Source organism: Camelus ferus, chromosome 2 (assembly GCF_009834535.1).
Source record: "Camelus ferus isolate YT-003-E chromosome 2, BCGSAC_Cfer_1.0, whole genome shotgun sequence".
Classification (NCBI taxonomy): domain Eukaryota; kingdom Metazoa; phylum Chordata; class Mammalia; order Artiodactyla; family Camelidae; genus Camelus; species Camelus ferus.
Window position 1 is genome coordinate 100,965,769 of NC_045697.1, and position 18,445 is coordinate 100,984,213.

The 18,445-nt window shown below is 36.8% G+C and overlaps 1 protein-coding gene and 1 long non-coding RNA gene across 2 annotated transcripts in view; one reads left to right on the top strand and one right to left on the bottom strand.

The window, feature by feature from the left end:
* The window catches only part of INPP4B (inositol polyphosphate-4-phosphatase type II B), a 643,844-nt gene that overhangs the window by 133,014 nt on the left and 492,385 nt on the right, over positions 1-18,445 (bottom strand). The window contains exons 15-17 of the mRNA XM_032464080.1: positions 12,033-12,163; positions 11,551-11,655; positions 2,550-2,658 (exon numbers count right to left, since the gene is read on the bottom strand). Of these exons, the coding sequence (XP_032319971.1) occupies positions 2,550-2,658; positions 11,551-11,655; positions 12,033-12,163 (345 nt within the window). The remainder of the gene's footprint in view (positions 1-2,549; positions 2,659-11,550; positions 11,656-12,032; positions 12,164-18,445) is intronic.
* On the top strand, positions 941-15,962 carry LOC116658710. The gene is made up of 3 exons (XR_004313992.1): positions 941-951; positions 15,302-15,307; positions 15,867-15,962. It is a non-coding gene; the product is annotated as an uncharacterized LOC116658710 (long non-coding RNA).

Below are 18,445 nucleotides of genomic sequence, written 5' to 3' on the forward strand. Positions count from 1 at the left end.
GACAGGCTGATCCCATGCTCATCTGAGTACTGCCTCTGCCTCCATGTTTGTCCCACACCACTGCCCTATGATCTAGGGCAATTTTAAGATCTACATCAACTTATCGTTTTAATTTAAAAAACTGTATTTCATCAATAAAGTCATTAATAAAGCAATGGGATATATAATACATATGAAAAACCTAAAGCAAATTAATGCTTACAAGCATTGGCCATACTTTCCTTTTTTATTTTAAATTTGATCCTAGAGCTATATGTGTATGTGTTTACATGTACACAAACACCCCAGTGAGAAGTGAAGAACAGCGAAGAACTTGCATATTCATGCAGATATTTAAAACTCAAGAAATAGTCGAGTCTACACCCACACCTCAACATTTGTCTCTGCCAGTAGCATACAGTAGTATTTAGTGAAATTATAAGGGTAGGTTCCATGTTTCACATACCAATGCTTTATATATGCTCATGTAGATTTGGTGCACCCTGTGGACAGTTTTCAGTCTTATCATTGTGTTATGCATTTAGAAACTGGATTGAGAAAAATAGTGAATTCTCAAGGTAGAAACTTCCAGTTTCAGACGAGGTGGAATAAACACAATCTATTTTACTTTCCCCACTAATCATACCAAAAAAAAACACCAAACAAAAACACACTTCTGGACAAAACATATAAATCATTTTCAGAACATTCTAAGAAGTGGAGGAAAGAAGGCAGATTGCCTAGGAGCCTCAGGACTGAAGAATTGATCACAATGTTTCTTTTTTTTCCCTTGCCTCCTATATATCCCAACTTAGGAGCTAAAGAAGCCCCCAATACAGCAAAATGACAAATAAAAAAGCACCCAAGAATAGCCAAAGGACTAGTAAAAAGGTTGCCCAACAGAACAGAAAACTTTAAACCATAACTGCCTATTCTGAGGTTGAATATCACAAAAATAGCAGTGCTCTTCCAGTCAAAGGACGGTGCAACAAGAGGTCACTGAGAAACAGCCCCCCCAGTGAAGCCCATGAGCAGGGAGCCAGTATTCCGCTCCTATGCTCATTTTCCCAAAGGGATGGCATCCCTTTCCCCGTGGGGTCTGTCACTGAACTGACTTCCAACCGCCGTGAATTAAACAGAAGGTGCCCCTCCCCAGAGCCCACAGTTGGAACTCTGACTTCACCACCTACTGCAACTATAGGGCAGCAGAGCCACTTTCTGCAGCAGAAGAGTTTGGGCAGGAGGGTGTGACTATTAAGGGCTAACCCAACCCTGAGACAGTTTCTGTGCGGTAGTGGAACAGGTATTTATGACACTTACGGTGAGGATTACTCTAATCTACACCTGTAATAGAATCTCATAGAACTAGATAGCCTGCTCACCAAAAACAAAAACAAACAAACAAACAAAACCCAAAACCGGAAACAAAAAACGGGAGAAATAAGGACCACAGTTGTGTTAACAGTACTGTAATAGCACAAAGTCAACGTCTTTAAAACAAGAAAGACAAATATATATTTATGCATTGATATACCATGTATATTGGTTAGACAATTCTAACTTATTTTCAGTGCTTTCTTCCTGAATATCTGGACACCAAGTAACAAATGTATTATGTAATAAATGTGATAAAACTTTTAAAAAAACGTTCTGGTTTTGCCACTCAGATTTTCTAATACTATTACTAAGCCAACTGTAACTAAATAATAACTATTTTCCCCCTAACTTTGAAAATTTGCGTTCTTAATCCAAGAAGAGTAACTGCTTGAAAAGGAAAGGAAAGTTACTCCTTCACATCTGGATAACCCTCTTTTTGACTTACAGGAGTGTAGTCATAACCAGAGGATATTACAGGATAAACTCAGTTGGTTGGCCCATGTGGGATAAACTACTGATGCAATATTTGAAAGTAGCTAAAAGCAAAACAAGAAGTCGAGAAAGTATCTAAAAATTATAAATAGTAGTGATAATACTTTGCTTTTTGCGTCATGCCTTTTCCCTAAGGAATAGAAAGCTTCCTCTTTTAATCTCATCACTTAAGTGATAAAGTTCTGTATTGATGGCTCTTTTTCAAATGGCATAATTAAATAATAGGGCAGTTAAGTGCCTTGCCTCAAGCCACAGTGGACATCACTAGCAGCGTCAGAGTCATAAATTAGGACTCATGGTCTCCATAAAGTGTCTGGCTTCACAGTTAAATTAGACTATACTTTCAGCTAAATCTGAACACCATCCCATTGAATGAGCAACAGTTAATCCTAGAACACTATGTATGTTTAAGCAGCACGGCTTCTACCAAAATTTTCTGCCAGCACAGTGCTAGTGCCACTCTATAAGCAATACGCTCAGTCATCTCAGTCATTTGGTTTATTCTAATTTAATTTCTGCTTAACTTTTGTTTGTTTTCTTTTTCTTTTTCTTTTTTGAATTCAGCAACTTTCTAAGTTCCTGAATGGGTGGAGATGTCAAGAACTACTCATTGTGATGGACCATGCTTCTTTATCCTAACCTTGTACACAAACTTCCCCAAACAGAAGGCAGAATCATTAATGCATCCTGTCATCACTTACTTTCTTCTTTCCGTTTCGAATCTATGGAGAAGTTTCCGAAGACCGCCATTCTTAAATCCCTGAAAATGGGCAGCTGGGGCTCCCACGGTGATGACATCGTACAGGGCATCTGGAACAGGAATGGACAAGGAGATGAACGCTTTGCAAACATTTATCTCCAGCATGCTGTTTGCACTGAAGCATACACACTGTGGGAAGTTGGAGACATTATTCTGTTTAATTTTGCAGGAATAACTATGAACTCGTATCTCAAGGGGGCAAGAGGAGCTAATCAATCTTTCTAAAAGCCACCTGTGCACCTAAACAAGTTACAATATTTCCTTGATTTATGACTACATCTTAATTATATGCTACTGTGTAGAACAGAATGTTCTCTCATTCTTCTGTAGACTTACTGAGATAACATGTTAATTGGTCTTTTGTGTATTTTACTTTACTTAGTTTTGCATCATTTAATTTGCAATTATTTCGAAATTCAACAATAATGAACAATCTTCCAACCAAAATTTACAGAGAAAAGAACCAAAATATTAATGCATTTTGACTCAGGGCAGAACAGTACTAGTGCATTAAAAAAAAATCTATACAGAGTAGTTCCTGCCTGTATCCTAAATCTTACACTATTTTGAATGTCTGCAATTGAGTTTTGCAATTTACTTAGGTGACACAGAAAGAATATAAAAAATGTCTCTTGATCTATTTTCCAGTGAGATACTTTGTTTTTTTAATAAAAAATCCATACATTTAAATTGAAACTCAGTCCTTTGATCTTGAAAGCCATCAAGTTTGATACATATTAAGTTTACTGCTTCAAAACACGCCATCATTTTTACATTCTAATGAAAACTGTCGCCATAAGAAGGAAGACAAGGTGAATGCCCTCTTGTTAAACCACAGTTTGTTTGAGAAACCTAATTTCATAGTAGAACCTTTTCAAATTGATTTGGTATTGACACCATGGTTGTTTTTCAGACCTCATTTACAGGGAGAACATACATTATTTTATTAGCTTCAGGTAAACACCATAACTTCTTCATAGTGGTTAAATCCAAATGAAATAGTTTTCTTTTTTTAATAAAATATGTCTTCAAGTGAAAGACTTCAGTAGCACCCTGAGAACTCAAGGTCATAAAACACCAGAAACACAACTCAAGCAAAACCATGGTAGATACTGAACCATCACGTAATAGACTGCTGGAGTGGTGATCTCTTGCCCTTCTAAAATATCATTAATAAACTAGATGTCATCTTTTCTTAAAATAGCAGCATATTAGACTCATGTGAAAATTTAAGATTTCTGAGGCCAGGGGATTTTAACCTAGGGCTAAGAAAAGGGGTTAAAGTGTCCATGAATAGATGTGAAGTGGATTAGCGCACCCATTCTACTTCATGGAAAGGGGTCACAGCTTTCTCAAATGGTCATGAGATCACCCAAAAGTTGCCAACATTAAATTCTAGTCCATCTTCTTTTATCTGATGAGAAACCTGATGACCTTAAGAAGTTACTGGGTTTGTTTAAAGTCTCGAAGACCTTACACCCAGGGGCTTCTGCCTTCTAACCCAGGGATGGAGAGGCAGTGGTGTAAGTTACTGACTGGACCCTGAGTCCCTGGCTCCGGATCCCAGCTCTGCCATTATAAGTTGTGCAGTACTGGGAAAATTACCTAACAATCTCTATATCTCAGTTCCTCAACTAGAAAATGGAGTTGAAAAGTAGTTTAAAAAAGTAAGCATTCAGTATGTATTTATTATCTATGATTATTTTCCCTATAGGAAGTAATTCTACCAATTAAGCAAAGAAAAGTGGTATTTTAACTTTTGATAATTTCTCCATAAAAATAAACTTTTCAGTCTGAAAAGGAAAGTGATTCTGGGGCTCAGTCTTCTGAATAAGATCAGTTCCTGCATTAATTTGAACTAAATGCGAAAAAAAAATCATCATAATGCTGCAATGAAATACACTGCACTTCTGCTAAAACCAGCAACACCAACAATATACCAAAGAAACTATAAACTGTATCCACAGGTCCCTCCAAGCCCAAACTAAATGTTCTCCTAACTGTATTTCCAAAAAAGTTGTCCATGGCCTCTCCAATACCACTCAGCAAAAGGGCAAGAATGAGGGAAGGGGAAATCTGAGTGAGAGAGTAGTCTTAATTGATGGAGATTAAAATGACTTACTTTGCAAAATTTGCAAAACCATCTGACCACAGACTTGTTGCTGGGGCCCTTTGTGGAGTCTTGTAAGGAGGCCCACGCACATGCAGAGCCCTGAACTTAATCTTTATTAGCTTCGTGGTGAATCTGCCTCAATTTATTCATAGTTTCAAGCAGCTTCCAAAGCTACTTTCTAGGAACAGAAACTTTCTGTTCCTTTATTCATTTCCTTCACTGCTCTTGGGAATTCTAGTCAACTTGAAGGAACCAAGAGACTTTTAAACAGCAGGTAAAGGAAGAGAAGCAAGTTGCTCAAATACTCTCCATTCAATAAATAACTGATTATTTATTTTTAAATCTAGATGGAGGAGCTTGCATTTCTTGAATTAATCTAAAGAACTTCCGAAGTTATGAACAAGCTCTCTCATATCCAAAGTTCTGACTTTTACTTCTTTCCATCCTATTGTTTCTTCATGAACTCATCCCATTTAGAGTTTTAACGCTGTATTTTTACCAAAGGCTATAAAATCTCCATCCCTGGCTAGTTCTGACCTCTTCCACACTAAGGAATCCAGTTCTTAAGCTGTCTTATGAACATCTCTGAATGTCAACCAGCTATTAAGCTTAGCTTTCTGATTCTTCCAACCTGCTTTTCCTCCCTCGTTCCCTGTGACCAATTTAGATACTTCATTCTTTTAAATATTCCAGAGTAATGTCCTGAAGATCTCAAGATCATTTTTAATTTCTCTCTTCCTCTCAACATTTTTTTCCGATCAGTTCTAACCACTCCGCTACCAAAGTTTTATTCTCTCTTATCCATGTTAACCATCTTTACCTTAATTCCCATCTCTCTAACTTCTTGTCAGGATTACTACTGCCTCTTCAATTTTGGCCTCCCTGCACCCACAGTGTAGAGGATCACTTCTCCTATATGAGTGGCCATGCAATCACTGCCCAGAACCCAGGCTCTGGTACTCATATCCCTCTTCAAAGATTTCAAATATTAATAGAAGAACATGCAAATGTCTCAGCATCATGCATGTTTTAAGTGCCCAATGAATGTCAATAAATAAATAAATAAATAAATAAATAAACAAACAAACAAGTATTTTGAGGGTCAACTCACTTTGTCATATTTGTCTTCAGATCATACAGGGAATTACTATTCTTAACTAAAAAGAAATACTTAGATATACTATCCAGAAATAAACATATTAGAATATATGTATAATATAGAATGCATATATATATATATATATATATCTCCAGGGGATGGGAATGAATTCATCCATTCATATACCCTCTCATAGTTCATATTCTATTAAATAGCAGAGAGCTTATGATTATCATATGCAAAAGAATGAAATTAGACCCTTAGAGCATGCACAAAAAAATCAACCCAAAAAGGACTGAAGATTTAAACATAAGACTGTATGCTTGCAAACTGTATACTTGATGAGGTTTTGTAAGGAACTCCCACAACTCAATAGTGAGAAAAATTAATAACCTTCTTAAAAATGGGTTAATGACTTGGATAGGCATTTTGCCAAAGAAGACATACAAATGGCCAACAGGGATATGAAAAAATGCTAAATGTCATTAATTATCAGGAAACTGCAAATCAAAATCACAATGAGATATCACCTCACATCTGTAAGGGTGGCTATTATCAAAAAAAAAAAAAAAAAAAAAGATGCCAGGTATTGGCCATGATGGGGAGAAACGAGAACTCTTGTACATTGTTGGTGGGAATGCAAAATGATGCAGCTGCTATGGAAAACAGAATGGAGGCTCCTCAAAAAATTGAAAACAGAACTATCATATGATCTAGCCATCCCATTTCTGGGTGTTTTTGCAAAAGAACTGAAATCAGGATCTCAAAGAGATATTAGCACTCCTGTGTTCACTACAGCACTAGTCATAATAGCCAAGACACGGAAACAGCCTAAACATCTATCAGCAGGTGAATGGATAAAGAAAATATGCTACATACATACAGTGGAGTATTTTTCAGCCTTGAAAAAGATGGGAGTTCTGCAATATGTGACAACATAGATAAACCTTGAGGATATTACAGTAAGTGAAATAAGCCAGTCACAGAAAGTTAAATATGGCATGATTCCACTTATATGAGGTATCTAAAACAGTCAAATCCATAGACTCAAAGAGTGTAATAGTGGTTGCCAGAGGGTGTGGTGGGGAGAGAGAAATGGGGACTTACTAATTAAAAGGTGTAAAGTTTCAGTCAGACAAGAGGAATAAATTCTAAAAATCTGCTGTGTAGCACTGCTATCTACAGGGTCTAAGACAACAACTGAGCAGTGATATCTGTCTCATTTTAAAATTTTCCTCATTTTATCCTGCTCATTAAATTAGGTATCTTTGTGAAATGAATAGCCCTTAACGTTCAGATTTTTGGTACTAGGAGATAATTATAAAAATCTAGATGGGCATTTTATTTTCAAGAAAAGTTAAGCAAAATCATTGTAAGGTCCTTTTTTCTTTTTTAAAAAATATAATCTGCATATCGTCTTTCTTTGATATTTTATATTTCAAAAATTCCTTGCTTTATGAAGATGGTATCTGATACACCATATTAGGAAAGTTGAGTTCAAGCCGTTGAGTGTAATCAAGCTAAAGATGATAGGTTGGTTTGAAATTTAATAATAGGGCTGCCTCGTAGCCTTTTAAAAGCCATTTAATAATAGAAATGAGATAATAAGTCTATTTTTTTCCCAGAAGATCTCTTTAAAATTCCTACAACTATAAAATTAGTGCTGATGAAAAAAAAATGTAGACATGCTGATCTCATTTCAAGGAACAATTTAAGCATACTCCCTGACTTCCAAATGGTCCACAAAATGACTTCAACATGAATCACAAGGCAATAGGGAATCTTAAGGGAAGTCTGCTTCAAAAGAGTCCAAGCCATTTGGCATCATCATTAAATACATCTAAAAGGTAATTACACTTCACTGAAGAGGTGATACACCCAAACTCTTGAGAGACAGAAGTCAGGGGGCTCGAAATACCTCCTCTTGTTTCTTCCTTCCCTCTGTGTAGAAATCAGAAGACTAAAGGGCAGAGAGGTTAGCTGACTCATTCATAGTTACACAGTAAATCCTGGCCAGTGATGCACCTGATTCCAACTGCAGCCCTATGATATAATAGAGTAGGTTCCTTCTGTTTTCCTTTTTTTCCTTCTTCCTTCCTTCCTTCCTTGCTCTCTCTCCCTCTTCCTCCCACTCTTTCTTTGCTATGTACTATAATACAATACTATATATACAACATAGAAAATAACTTAAACATGGAGTAATATCATAAGAATCCATAATTTATCATATTCACAAACTGATTTTCTATGAAAATAAAATTTATTGAGTTCTATGGGAGAGGGAACTTTTCTTCTTAATTTCAGGGATTTGTGTTACTGTTGTCACTGCTGCTAAGATCTCTGTTGGAATGGGAACTCTATTCGTTGCATTTAAGTAATGAACAAGGATAAAAAATTAACTTAACGGGTCTGGGGGCACCTGAAGTTAAATGGAGGTTATTTCATTTGTCAGTATGAGACATGGTGACATTAGTTCTGCTCAGTTGCTTGTTTCAAGAGCTAGACATTAGCCTTGTGATTTGGTGAATCTGCCAGCTATTGTTTGCAAAGCTGCCTCTCCAAATATAGCTGGCATATTAATCAAATGTGGATAGATGCAATTTACTAATGGTAAGAATGAAAATAAATGGAGGCTACAACCAAATAACTCAACAAATACCAAGGCTTGGCCAATCTTAACTTGCATCATTACCTTGCAAAATGTTGTCTGTCATTCAGCTAAACAGTCAAATCAGTAACCATGGATCTTAAATAAATTTAACCGCAATTCATTTGATCTCCTAAATACATGTTATATAAGCAAGTAGAAAATCTGACTGACTACCATCTATAACTTTCAACCATTTTATTTCACAAATAAAAAAAACTGAAGTTCAGAAAGGTTATCAACTTAGTCAGAATCGAAGAAGTAAGTGGCAAAGCCCCAAAATTCAGTAGTTTTCAATTTCTATTATGGTATATAGTTGGTGGTCTAGTCTATAGAACACCTACTTGATCTGAATTTCAATTTAAAATAAGAACTTTCAAACTTACCAAAACATAAATGTTTTTAAACTTACAAATTTAATATTTAATGGTATACATATGACATGCACATCGTATGTATAATACATGAGTAGCCTTAGGGAAAATTAATATGTAATAGAATTCAGGACCTTTGTATAATTCTTGGCTGTTAGAATACCTACTCCTTTCCCATGTTTTCGCCTTAGGTCTTCAAAAAAAGGAACCAGTTTTTTTTTTTTTTTTCCTGAAAACTGCTGCATCAAAAATCCTCTAGTTGCTGAATTATACCCTAGTTCTGTAACATCAAAATCTTACTCTTCTCTCTGCTGCTTGCTATTTGTCATCACAGACAAGACATTTTTGTATATATCCTAAAGTGGGTTGAATTGTGTCCCCCTAAGAAGGTACTTAGAATATCTTTAGTTGTCAGTTTCTTCTTTTCACATTGGAGAAACAAAAACTAAATGCCTTGTATTTATCTCCGTTCACTCTAGTCTGTTTTCAGATATTACCTTGGAAAAAACAGCATAATGTGAATGGTTCTTTCATTTTCAAGAAATAAGTATAAAGCAAAAGGCCACTTAGATAATAATTTCTCTTTGTTAGGTGGAAGTATTTTCAAGATTATCACCAAATATTTGAATGCATATTTCAATATACATTCATATTAACTTGGCCCAACAAATGATCTAGTTTGATGATACTGCTATCCATGGCTGTAACCTGAGTCACCCTACTCTCTTTTATTTCATTCTATCCGTCACTGAATACTTGTTTATGATGATGTTTCCAAAATGCTGCTCTTAAATCATCTTTTCTCTAAATCTGGCTACTTCCTTAATTCAAGATTTCAGTGTCTCCTAATAGGCTCTTAACTGATCACTTTTCTCCAATTTTAACAGTCCTGATAAAACTGACAGATCCATTTGTTTCAGTGAGGGCAAATTCTACAGGTATCATAAAAACTCTTACTGTTCATTCTACGTGTTGTACATGCTTTTAATCAGAACAGAACAACTGCTTAGAAAGATCAAATAACAGACTTAAGCCATATGTAAAATGGTAAAGCTGAAATTCTGTTCCATTCCAAAATACATAAATTTTTTACTATATCATAAAAGTCTTCTCATACCGGCCACTAGAGAAAAAATATGTTGGCTGTCAGATAGTTTTTAAGTATTTTAGCTTCTTTATTACTTGTTGATACTTCAGTTTGGATGATTTTTTAAAACCATTAGATGTTGTTATGTTCAAACTATTAACAGACACAGTAATCAAGGAAGGTTCCTGAATGCTTTAGGCTAATCCATCTCACTTTTATTTCAGTTCTTACCTTTCACATAATTTTTGGTGAACAGGATCCAAGTTAAAATTTCAGATAGTTGATAAGGGTTGCCAAAGAAAACAAAATTGTTTTATCAGAATGATTGTAACCACACTTGACCTTATATGTTAGCTGGTTTTGTAGACACCATCAGTATGTACAAACTTAGAAAAATTAATTTTTCTAATTATAAAACTTCAGATAATTTTAAAGCAGAACAGAGATTTTATTTTAACTTTTTAAAACCTGTACCCTCTGTGTTGTGACAATGGTTACAACACTGGGTGTTAAAACCCTTCTTCAGATGTATCTGCGTAAGTTTGTAAGTGTATGTTGATACACTTAGCATGAGGGATTTGATGATCTAAAGTAACTTTTGGTTTCCTATGAAGATGTGTACTAAGTAGAATGACCATAACATATCATTCAAATGGGGAGACATCTGAGAGGGAATGGAGGTGGAGGGCAAAGATCCTGGGCAACAGGCATAATGTAGGACTTTTGAGGGGAGGGGATAGCACAGTGGTAGAGCACATGCTTAGCACACACAAAGTCCTGGGTTCAATCCCCAGTACCTCCATTGAGAAATAAAGAAAAATAAATAAACCTACTCACCTCCCCCCTCAAAACAAAACAAAACAAAACAAAAAGACAAAACAAACAAAATAATGTGGGACTTTTGTTGATGAATAGGGGAAGGCAGTCACCCTAAATATACACCAGAATTGATACAGCAATAAGTTAAAGAAAAAGGGAAAGGAGAGGTATTTTAAAATCCATTTTACTGAGCAATGGCAAGGAATTATGTGGAGTGGCAATGAATACAACACCCTATCATTCACTCTAGAGCTATTCAGGTATGTTATGAAAATCATACATATTTTCTTGGAAAGTGTATCTCACAACTGAGTACATCAAAATACTTTACCACCTCCTGCCTGACAAATCCACATCTCACAGGGAAAAGGGTGATTCTATTGACAGTCACCACGAAGTCAGAGAAACAGCAGAGGAGTCCACCTATGGTTTCTCTGGTTTCTCAAGATAGGTGCAAAAAGAATAAGCCTTGTTTTCCTTTTGATTTTATTTTTTAAAATTCAAACAGCAGCAAAATTGGTAGCTATTAGCTATCATTAATACTATTTAAGAAAACTAATACTCATTTTGCATACTCACCTGTAACTCAGTTCAGGTGCCATATTTACAAAGTATTGCCCAGAAACACAGCAATGAAAAAAAATAGTTTCTCTTGTAGTATTTAGGATCATTATTTGCTTAAATTGTTTCATTTTCACCTTTATATAACTGCTAAATTTTTAAATCCGGCCAATAGTCAAGCTTTTTAAAAAAGAACACACTAACATAATTTGCTCATTTTTCAAAAGAATATGATACAGTACCTTTCAAGTGAGGGCTGTGTACATGCATTCTTTGTAGATGTAGATTTACCGGAACAAATTCTAATGTTTTCTCTCCTTTGCTGCTGCTTGATTTGAAAGAGGACCCTAGGTGGAAAAAAAAATTGAGTATCATTAGTAAATAAATAATGTCTGTATGTGTGCTCACATAATTTGAAAAGTACACTTGACATAGAAAAATGTGACAAGAATTTCAGAAAGAAAAATAGATCCTGTATGAGTTGCTTTTATTAGAAATTTAATTTAAAAAAATTCTCAGTTATTCATTCCTATAATGATGCCATGAGGTAAAATAGTGTAATTTTTTCTTCCTTGTTTTTCATGCCAAGATGGTAGAGCTGGAAATAAAGATTTTTTTAAATCTTGGCTCTCCTATACCCACAACAACATTATTTATTATTGTTTTTATATAACATACATGAAATGCAATTCAGCTTGAATATGTAAACTTCTTGATTTCACACCTGTTTCCTTGCTAAGTTCTGTCAGAATGTCTTGGTACATATTCACCATTTGATCACAGTGAATAAGGACATTTTTTCGTAGATTGTCCCAGTGTGGAGATAGTTCACCAAGTTCTTTTAGCTCCTGGTTTCTATTAAGAATGGAAAAGAGGAGACAATATTTATTTTGATCTTAAATCCACAGACACAAAATGCTTAATCAAAGTCGCCAAACTAATAAAAACTTGATTCACTATCCCTTTTAGGAAAGCTCTGCATACTTTTAGAAAAAAAAATCATTTTAACACAAAGGATGATATGAATAATTCAGGCCATATAAACATTAACGAATATCTGTATGTATATGTATGACTGAAACATTATGCTGTACACCAGATATTAACACATTGTAACTGACTATACTTCAATAAAAAAAAAAAGATTATGTCAAAGAGCAAAAAAAAAAGGTTAACTTTACTGATAAAAATTTCACAGAGATGGCAAAGACTAAGGCATATAAAGAGAATATTTCATTAAAAAAAACCCCCACTAAATCTCAGTAGAGAAATGGCTAAGTTCTAGGCTTTGATTCTCTAAGATAAAATAATGTGGAAAGGGCTACCTGACTATGTCTGAAGTAATCTAGTTTATGTATCATATAGCTGTTATCTTTTTAAAGCACACAAATAGTATGATCAGGTATGATTTTATTGATCTCTGTTTCTCGCAAGAGGACAATTTAAGTAAATATTATCTGCCTATATTTTGCCCCCTTTTTTATCAAAAGGAAGAGCTAATCAAGTCATTTAGATTTTAATTATTAACTTTTATCTAATTCTCTACCCTTTAGCCACGTTGATTTAAATCATCAGAATGCCTTTTTAAATTAACATGATAAATGTTTTAATATGCTGCTTGGTTAGATTTCTTATTCATTTCTGTAACCTTTTACCAACAACATTTTCATGAGGCTAATTTAACCAGCAATAATGAAGCTTCTCTGCTATTTTGGCTGTGAAACATGCTAAATACCAAGCTAATAAATTCTGAAGATGTAGAATCCTGAGCATCCTGTTTGTCGCAAGAATAATGGATGATGTGCAAAAATGTGACTTGCTTTCAAATGTTTGTAGCCACCTTTGTTTTGCTTCAGTGAGAATTTGACTCAGTACTGCTGCAGCTTCCATCCGAGGTCTTCACCATTTTTGTGAACCTTAATCTCATTCTCAACTTTCCCACAGGTTAGCTTTCATCACACAACATTCGAGGGAGAAGTAATTAATCAATGGACAATGAGAGTAAAGGAAGTTTGTGACCAAAGGGGTGTTAGGAGGGAAGGCTGAAGAATTGGAGAGTCAAGTTCTCTGTGTGCACTCAAGTGGCAGGTATTCAAATTCAGAACAAAACTACAACCCAGACAGACAGAAAATTCCCAAAGCTCGAGATGTCCAAGTCTAGAAGAACCTGGACAACTAGGTCAAATCTGAGGTAGACAGCAAACATCAACTTAGTATGTAAGGTTTCAGATTTTACTTCCAATATACAGTTACAACAGAAAGACCAGCTAAGCATTCCTATTTAATACTAATAAATGCACCACAGGTTTACAATTTATGTTGTCTCTGAATCTTTATCAGAAATAATAATTAAAAAGTAAGTGGTGACAGAGGGAAGGAGTGAAGCCCTGATTATGGTGTGGGATACTGGGGTGCTGGACACTTCCTTGCCCAAGAGAAATCTGACAGTGTGGTCAGAAAAGCTTAGTGTTCTGCAGGGCGTGACTGGAGGGAAGCTGGGAGGAATCTCTAAAATGGTGTTTTAAATGTATTATACTCCTCTAATACGTCAAAACTTATATACAGGAATAGATGAGACCTGGCTTTCACTGCTTGTTTGTTCTAAGAGATGACTTTAAATAGACATGTGCTGAAAAGGACAAAAAACCAACATAAAGTTTCTTTGCATTAAAAAAAAAGTTCAAATATAGGGAACTATAGAAAAAAGATGTAATAATGCAGAGTAGAGTAATGAAAAAGTTGTAAAACAAAATGGGGCAGAGCCAAAAAGGCAACTGTAAGTATTTTTTAAATGAAAGAAGTTAATTACATTAATTAATTGAAATAGATAAAGAGAGAAGGCCATCGGGTGCACCCAAGTCAGTAAGCTTTTCAGCCAGGACGGCTAGGGCTCTTTAGACTTCATTTTAATTTGTCGCTCAATTAAGAAAAATTCTGGAGTTTAGGAGCCTTGTTTTGCACCCCAATCCCGGTTCTCTGGAAGGCAGGGCCTGCGATCAAGCAATCCCAGGTCAGCCAGAGAGAGTAAGAGAAGTTGCAGGCAAAAAGAGAAAGCAAACACAGGACGGTCCGTTAACGCACTGGGCAGAACTTCACAAGAAACCACAGCCAGTTACTTGGCCGAGTGGAACGACTCTAGGGACGTCATATGGAATCTTTGCACCTTGGGACAGCTTGTTAGGTGGAGGAAGAGACGTTTATGTGCCAGTTCCTTACCATCGTCTCTCTTTCACTGGTAAAGATTCACCCTGTGGGACAGAAAGTCCCCCACACTTCCAGTAATATCATCTGTCTCCTCTGGGCAGCCACTGGGGAAGCCATACCCCAGTGGAGACTGAATGTTCCTGGGTCTGGTCTGGTTTAAGACATGGGTGTCAGAGCCATTCTGGATCTTTCCATGGCAGATGCCATTGGGGGTATGCTAATGGCTGGTCTTCACCTTGAAGGATGCTGATAAACTGCTGGCATCAGGAGACAAGGTGACAATGGTGGCAATATCTGGGGCTCTCTGTGGACCAAGTGGTCAAAACTTTAAGACATGTTGGGGTTGAGCCAGCATAGAAAAGCACATAAATGGGGCCCGGGACAGGCAACCTCTTGCACAATTCACTTGCATCATTTTATGAAATCCAGATAGCACAGAAAACAACATTCCTCATCTTCCCCAAGAGGGAAGTTCAAGTACAACCCTTCGAAGTGGTGGCCAGTTGCAATTCCCCAAAGATTTAAAGAGAGGTAGTGAACCAAGCACAGTATTCAACACTCCAGCTGATTTGGGGAGCCTTCACTGATATTCATCACCAATCTTTCCTACCATTGATTCCAGATTTGCCTCGTACTCCACCAGCATTCAGCTGGTCGGTGTTGCTGCCTTGTGAGGTCACCCAGACCTTAATCCCAAGGGATTAGGGCCCTTGTTTCCTTGACTTTATGAAATTTTGGTTGTGGCAATTTCCCATTCACATCTGTGCATGGGACACCTCTGAATTCCAGATCTATGTCTCTTTGCTCAGATTGTGACACTGCAGCCCTATTTTCGCATGGTGATGAGCACAGTATCTCTTAATATCTTTGCTGGTCCATTTAATTAGGAATGTAGCCAGATCACATGTGAAACTCATCACAGCTTCCAGTTAAGCAGGACTCTGACAGAAGTGCCTCTACCCATTCTCCACAAACCAGGATTCTAACGGGAAGCACAGATCCCCAAGTGGGGTACTGTGATGGGTTATAAAGGCCCACCCTTTCTTGCAGAGATGGTCATTTTAGCTATGGTAGGCACAACATCCTATATAAGCTGTTGGTTTACTATAGAAATTTCACCCTGGAGGGCAGTACTCCCACTCTAAAGTTTTTCCTCAAGCTGGTACTTGAGCTGAGTCTTTCATGGATAATATTACTCCCCTGGTCTATCAAGTCTGTAGCTTTTGGGTGGTGGGGCATGGAGTGACTGCAAACTCACTGTTGCACCTCCTTTGGTGAAACAAGTGTCTTTTGTGTGTGACACCATATCATTGAATCAGGCATTCTGTAAGCACTGGTATGGTGAGCAGAAAAGGCAAACAAATGCAGGCTATTCATGTGCCTAGGATGAACTGCTGCCCTCTCGAAGGTCAAAGGGATCCACCTCAATTGATCTGCCACCAAATAGCTGCAGGGTCTCCCCCACGGAATGGTACCATATTTGTGTCCATTGCCTACCTACTTCTAGCCTTTAACATTTAGCAGTGACAGTAGCTATAACAGCCTTGGAGAAGGAGACCATATCTTTAGGTCCATGTACAGCCCCTTTGTCTGCCACCAAGGACATCCTCTTCATGGTCTATTGCACAAACTCCGTGGTGTCCAAGAAAGGAGTCTGGCTAGTATCCATGGGCAGGTGATAATGTCTGTCCGGTCAGAGAGAGTTTCCTCTGTAGTATTTGCTTTCTGACAGGCATGGCTCTGAAGCATAAAGGCACCTTGTGCTCACTCCTATAAGCCCACTCACACACCCTTGCCCAAACTCCTTGTATCCAATCTTCTAGTCTTATTTCTTCCAGGCCCTTGAAGCCATTCATTTTGCTAATACTCAGTGTATATCTATACCTAAAGCCATCTTTTCCTCTAAGTGAATAACAATTATACTGTTTTTAAGATCTGCCCACTGGATGGATTTTCTTCATTGCTGACCTTAAGATCCACCTAACACATGAGGCTGACCCATCTTTTTAAGGGTTTGAGTTTTTTCTTCCTTCATGAGTTAATCATACAAAAACTTCCACAGTATAAGTATGAATGAGAGAGTAGCATCATGAAACAGAGGGACAGACATGAGGCCAGTGACATGAGACTCTGGGACAGTGCTTCAATGATATATACTCGTAACTCTGGATCGGCTTGGGCCCAATTCCAAATGAACCACTCACATTTCACAATACGTTACTCCTACATCATACATGGGATCACATCAATAGCCAGTTCATGATGGGCAGCTCCAGTCACAGTGTGGACTCTATGTCCCATCATTAAGGGTTTCATCTCCAGTGAGGGCCCAGCCTTATATTAGGATGATGCAGGAGGCACCAGTACATTTCAGAACCCTAAAGGTCTGCACTGAAATGATCCTATTTGGATTTGCCAAAAACTCCACACAGCAGCATGGTTTCTCACCATAGACACTTTCAGGCCCATGGCTGGATCTCCTTGATCATGTACCCAAGGGTTTGCAACACAGCCAGGATCTTTTGAAATGTCCCTCTTGTTTGGGCTCTATATGATACACTCTGTTTCTGCACTAGTGGTTTTATGTATCTATATGCATGTGTGTGTATACATATATATGACATTTATATGTATTTATTATATGTATTTAATGGTATGCACATCAGAAATACAGTTCAAAAGCACATCTACTTACGTGCATAAATAAAAAAGGTCTTTTTTGTGTGTACATGTATGTGCTATATTAACTGATTTCCCCCATCATTTGTCACTGAACCAACAAATGTTAGAGGTGGAGCAACCACATGTACCAGCTTACATCCATTATTACACTGTAATTATTAGCACCTCCTTCGTTTGCAAAATATCCCATTAGATTACCCAAGTTCTAGGATACCAGAGTTAATATTTCCTTTCTGACACAGTAAAAGAAAACAACCACTACAGACTCACAGTTGGAAGGAAATAATTTAGCAAATAATTTGAAACCTCTTATTTCACAGATGGTGGCCTCTAAATAAAACTGATTGTTTGTCTCAGAGTCACTAGAAAGCCATAAGGCTTTTAGACTATAATCTCCATGTCCACTCTTTCCTCACCCTATAAAACTCTCCACTGTATAAACAAAGAAACACAAAACAAATTAACAAAATCACAAGCCGCACAAGTGCCTTTCTTATTGAAGGTACTCCATGAACATATGCTGAGTGAGTGGGGTTTAGAACCTGGACCTATTGCCTTCCAGAATTACATTTACCAACTTCCATGTACTTTTAACATTAAACCTGAACAAAGGATACATTGTAATTTTGCATTCTTTACTTCTGAATCTTTTAGTTTGAATGGCACAGTTATTAGATATGCAGTAATCATCTCTAAAATACATTCAAGAGCACAGTGGTGTCTAGTACATGAGACCCGCAGATGTGGCCCCTGTGGACCAGTCTGCATGTTGTTACATTTAGCTAAACAGAAATCTGGCATCAACGCTAGAGTTAATTAGTTACACATCTTTACTAAACCTTTGGTATGTATGGAAAAGGTGATGAGCTTTGTAAAAGCGGTTTTAATCCATAGGAAAATATTTTTTTAAAGTACTCCTTCCCTGTACAACAGAAATTAACACAACCTTGTAAATCAACTATACTTCAATTAAATAAATAAATAAGTAAAATGTAAACTACTTCTTTCTCATCTATAAACATTCTCATTTCACTCACAGTAACAACAATTTTCTATTTTCAAAAGCTCTTTCCTTCAAGTGCTACCTTACAACAATAACAACAAAAATTTCTCTGTGGAAAATTCACTGCCCTGCTAAACACATATAATCTCTTATGAACTCTTGCTTTACTCTCACTAAAGTTCTGTTTCTAAAACTGATCTTCCAGCTTGTCTCTAACCCTTTCTAATTCTCCGAGACTCCAATAGGTG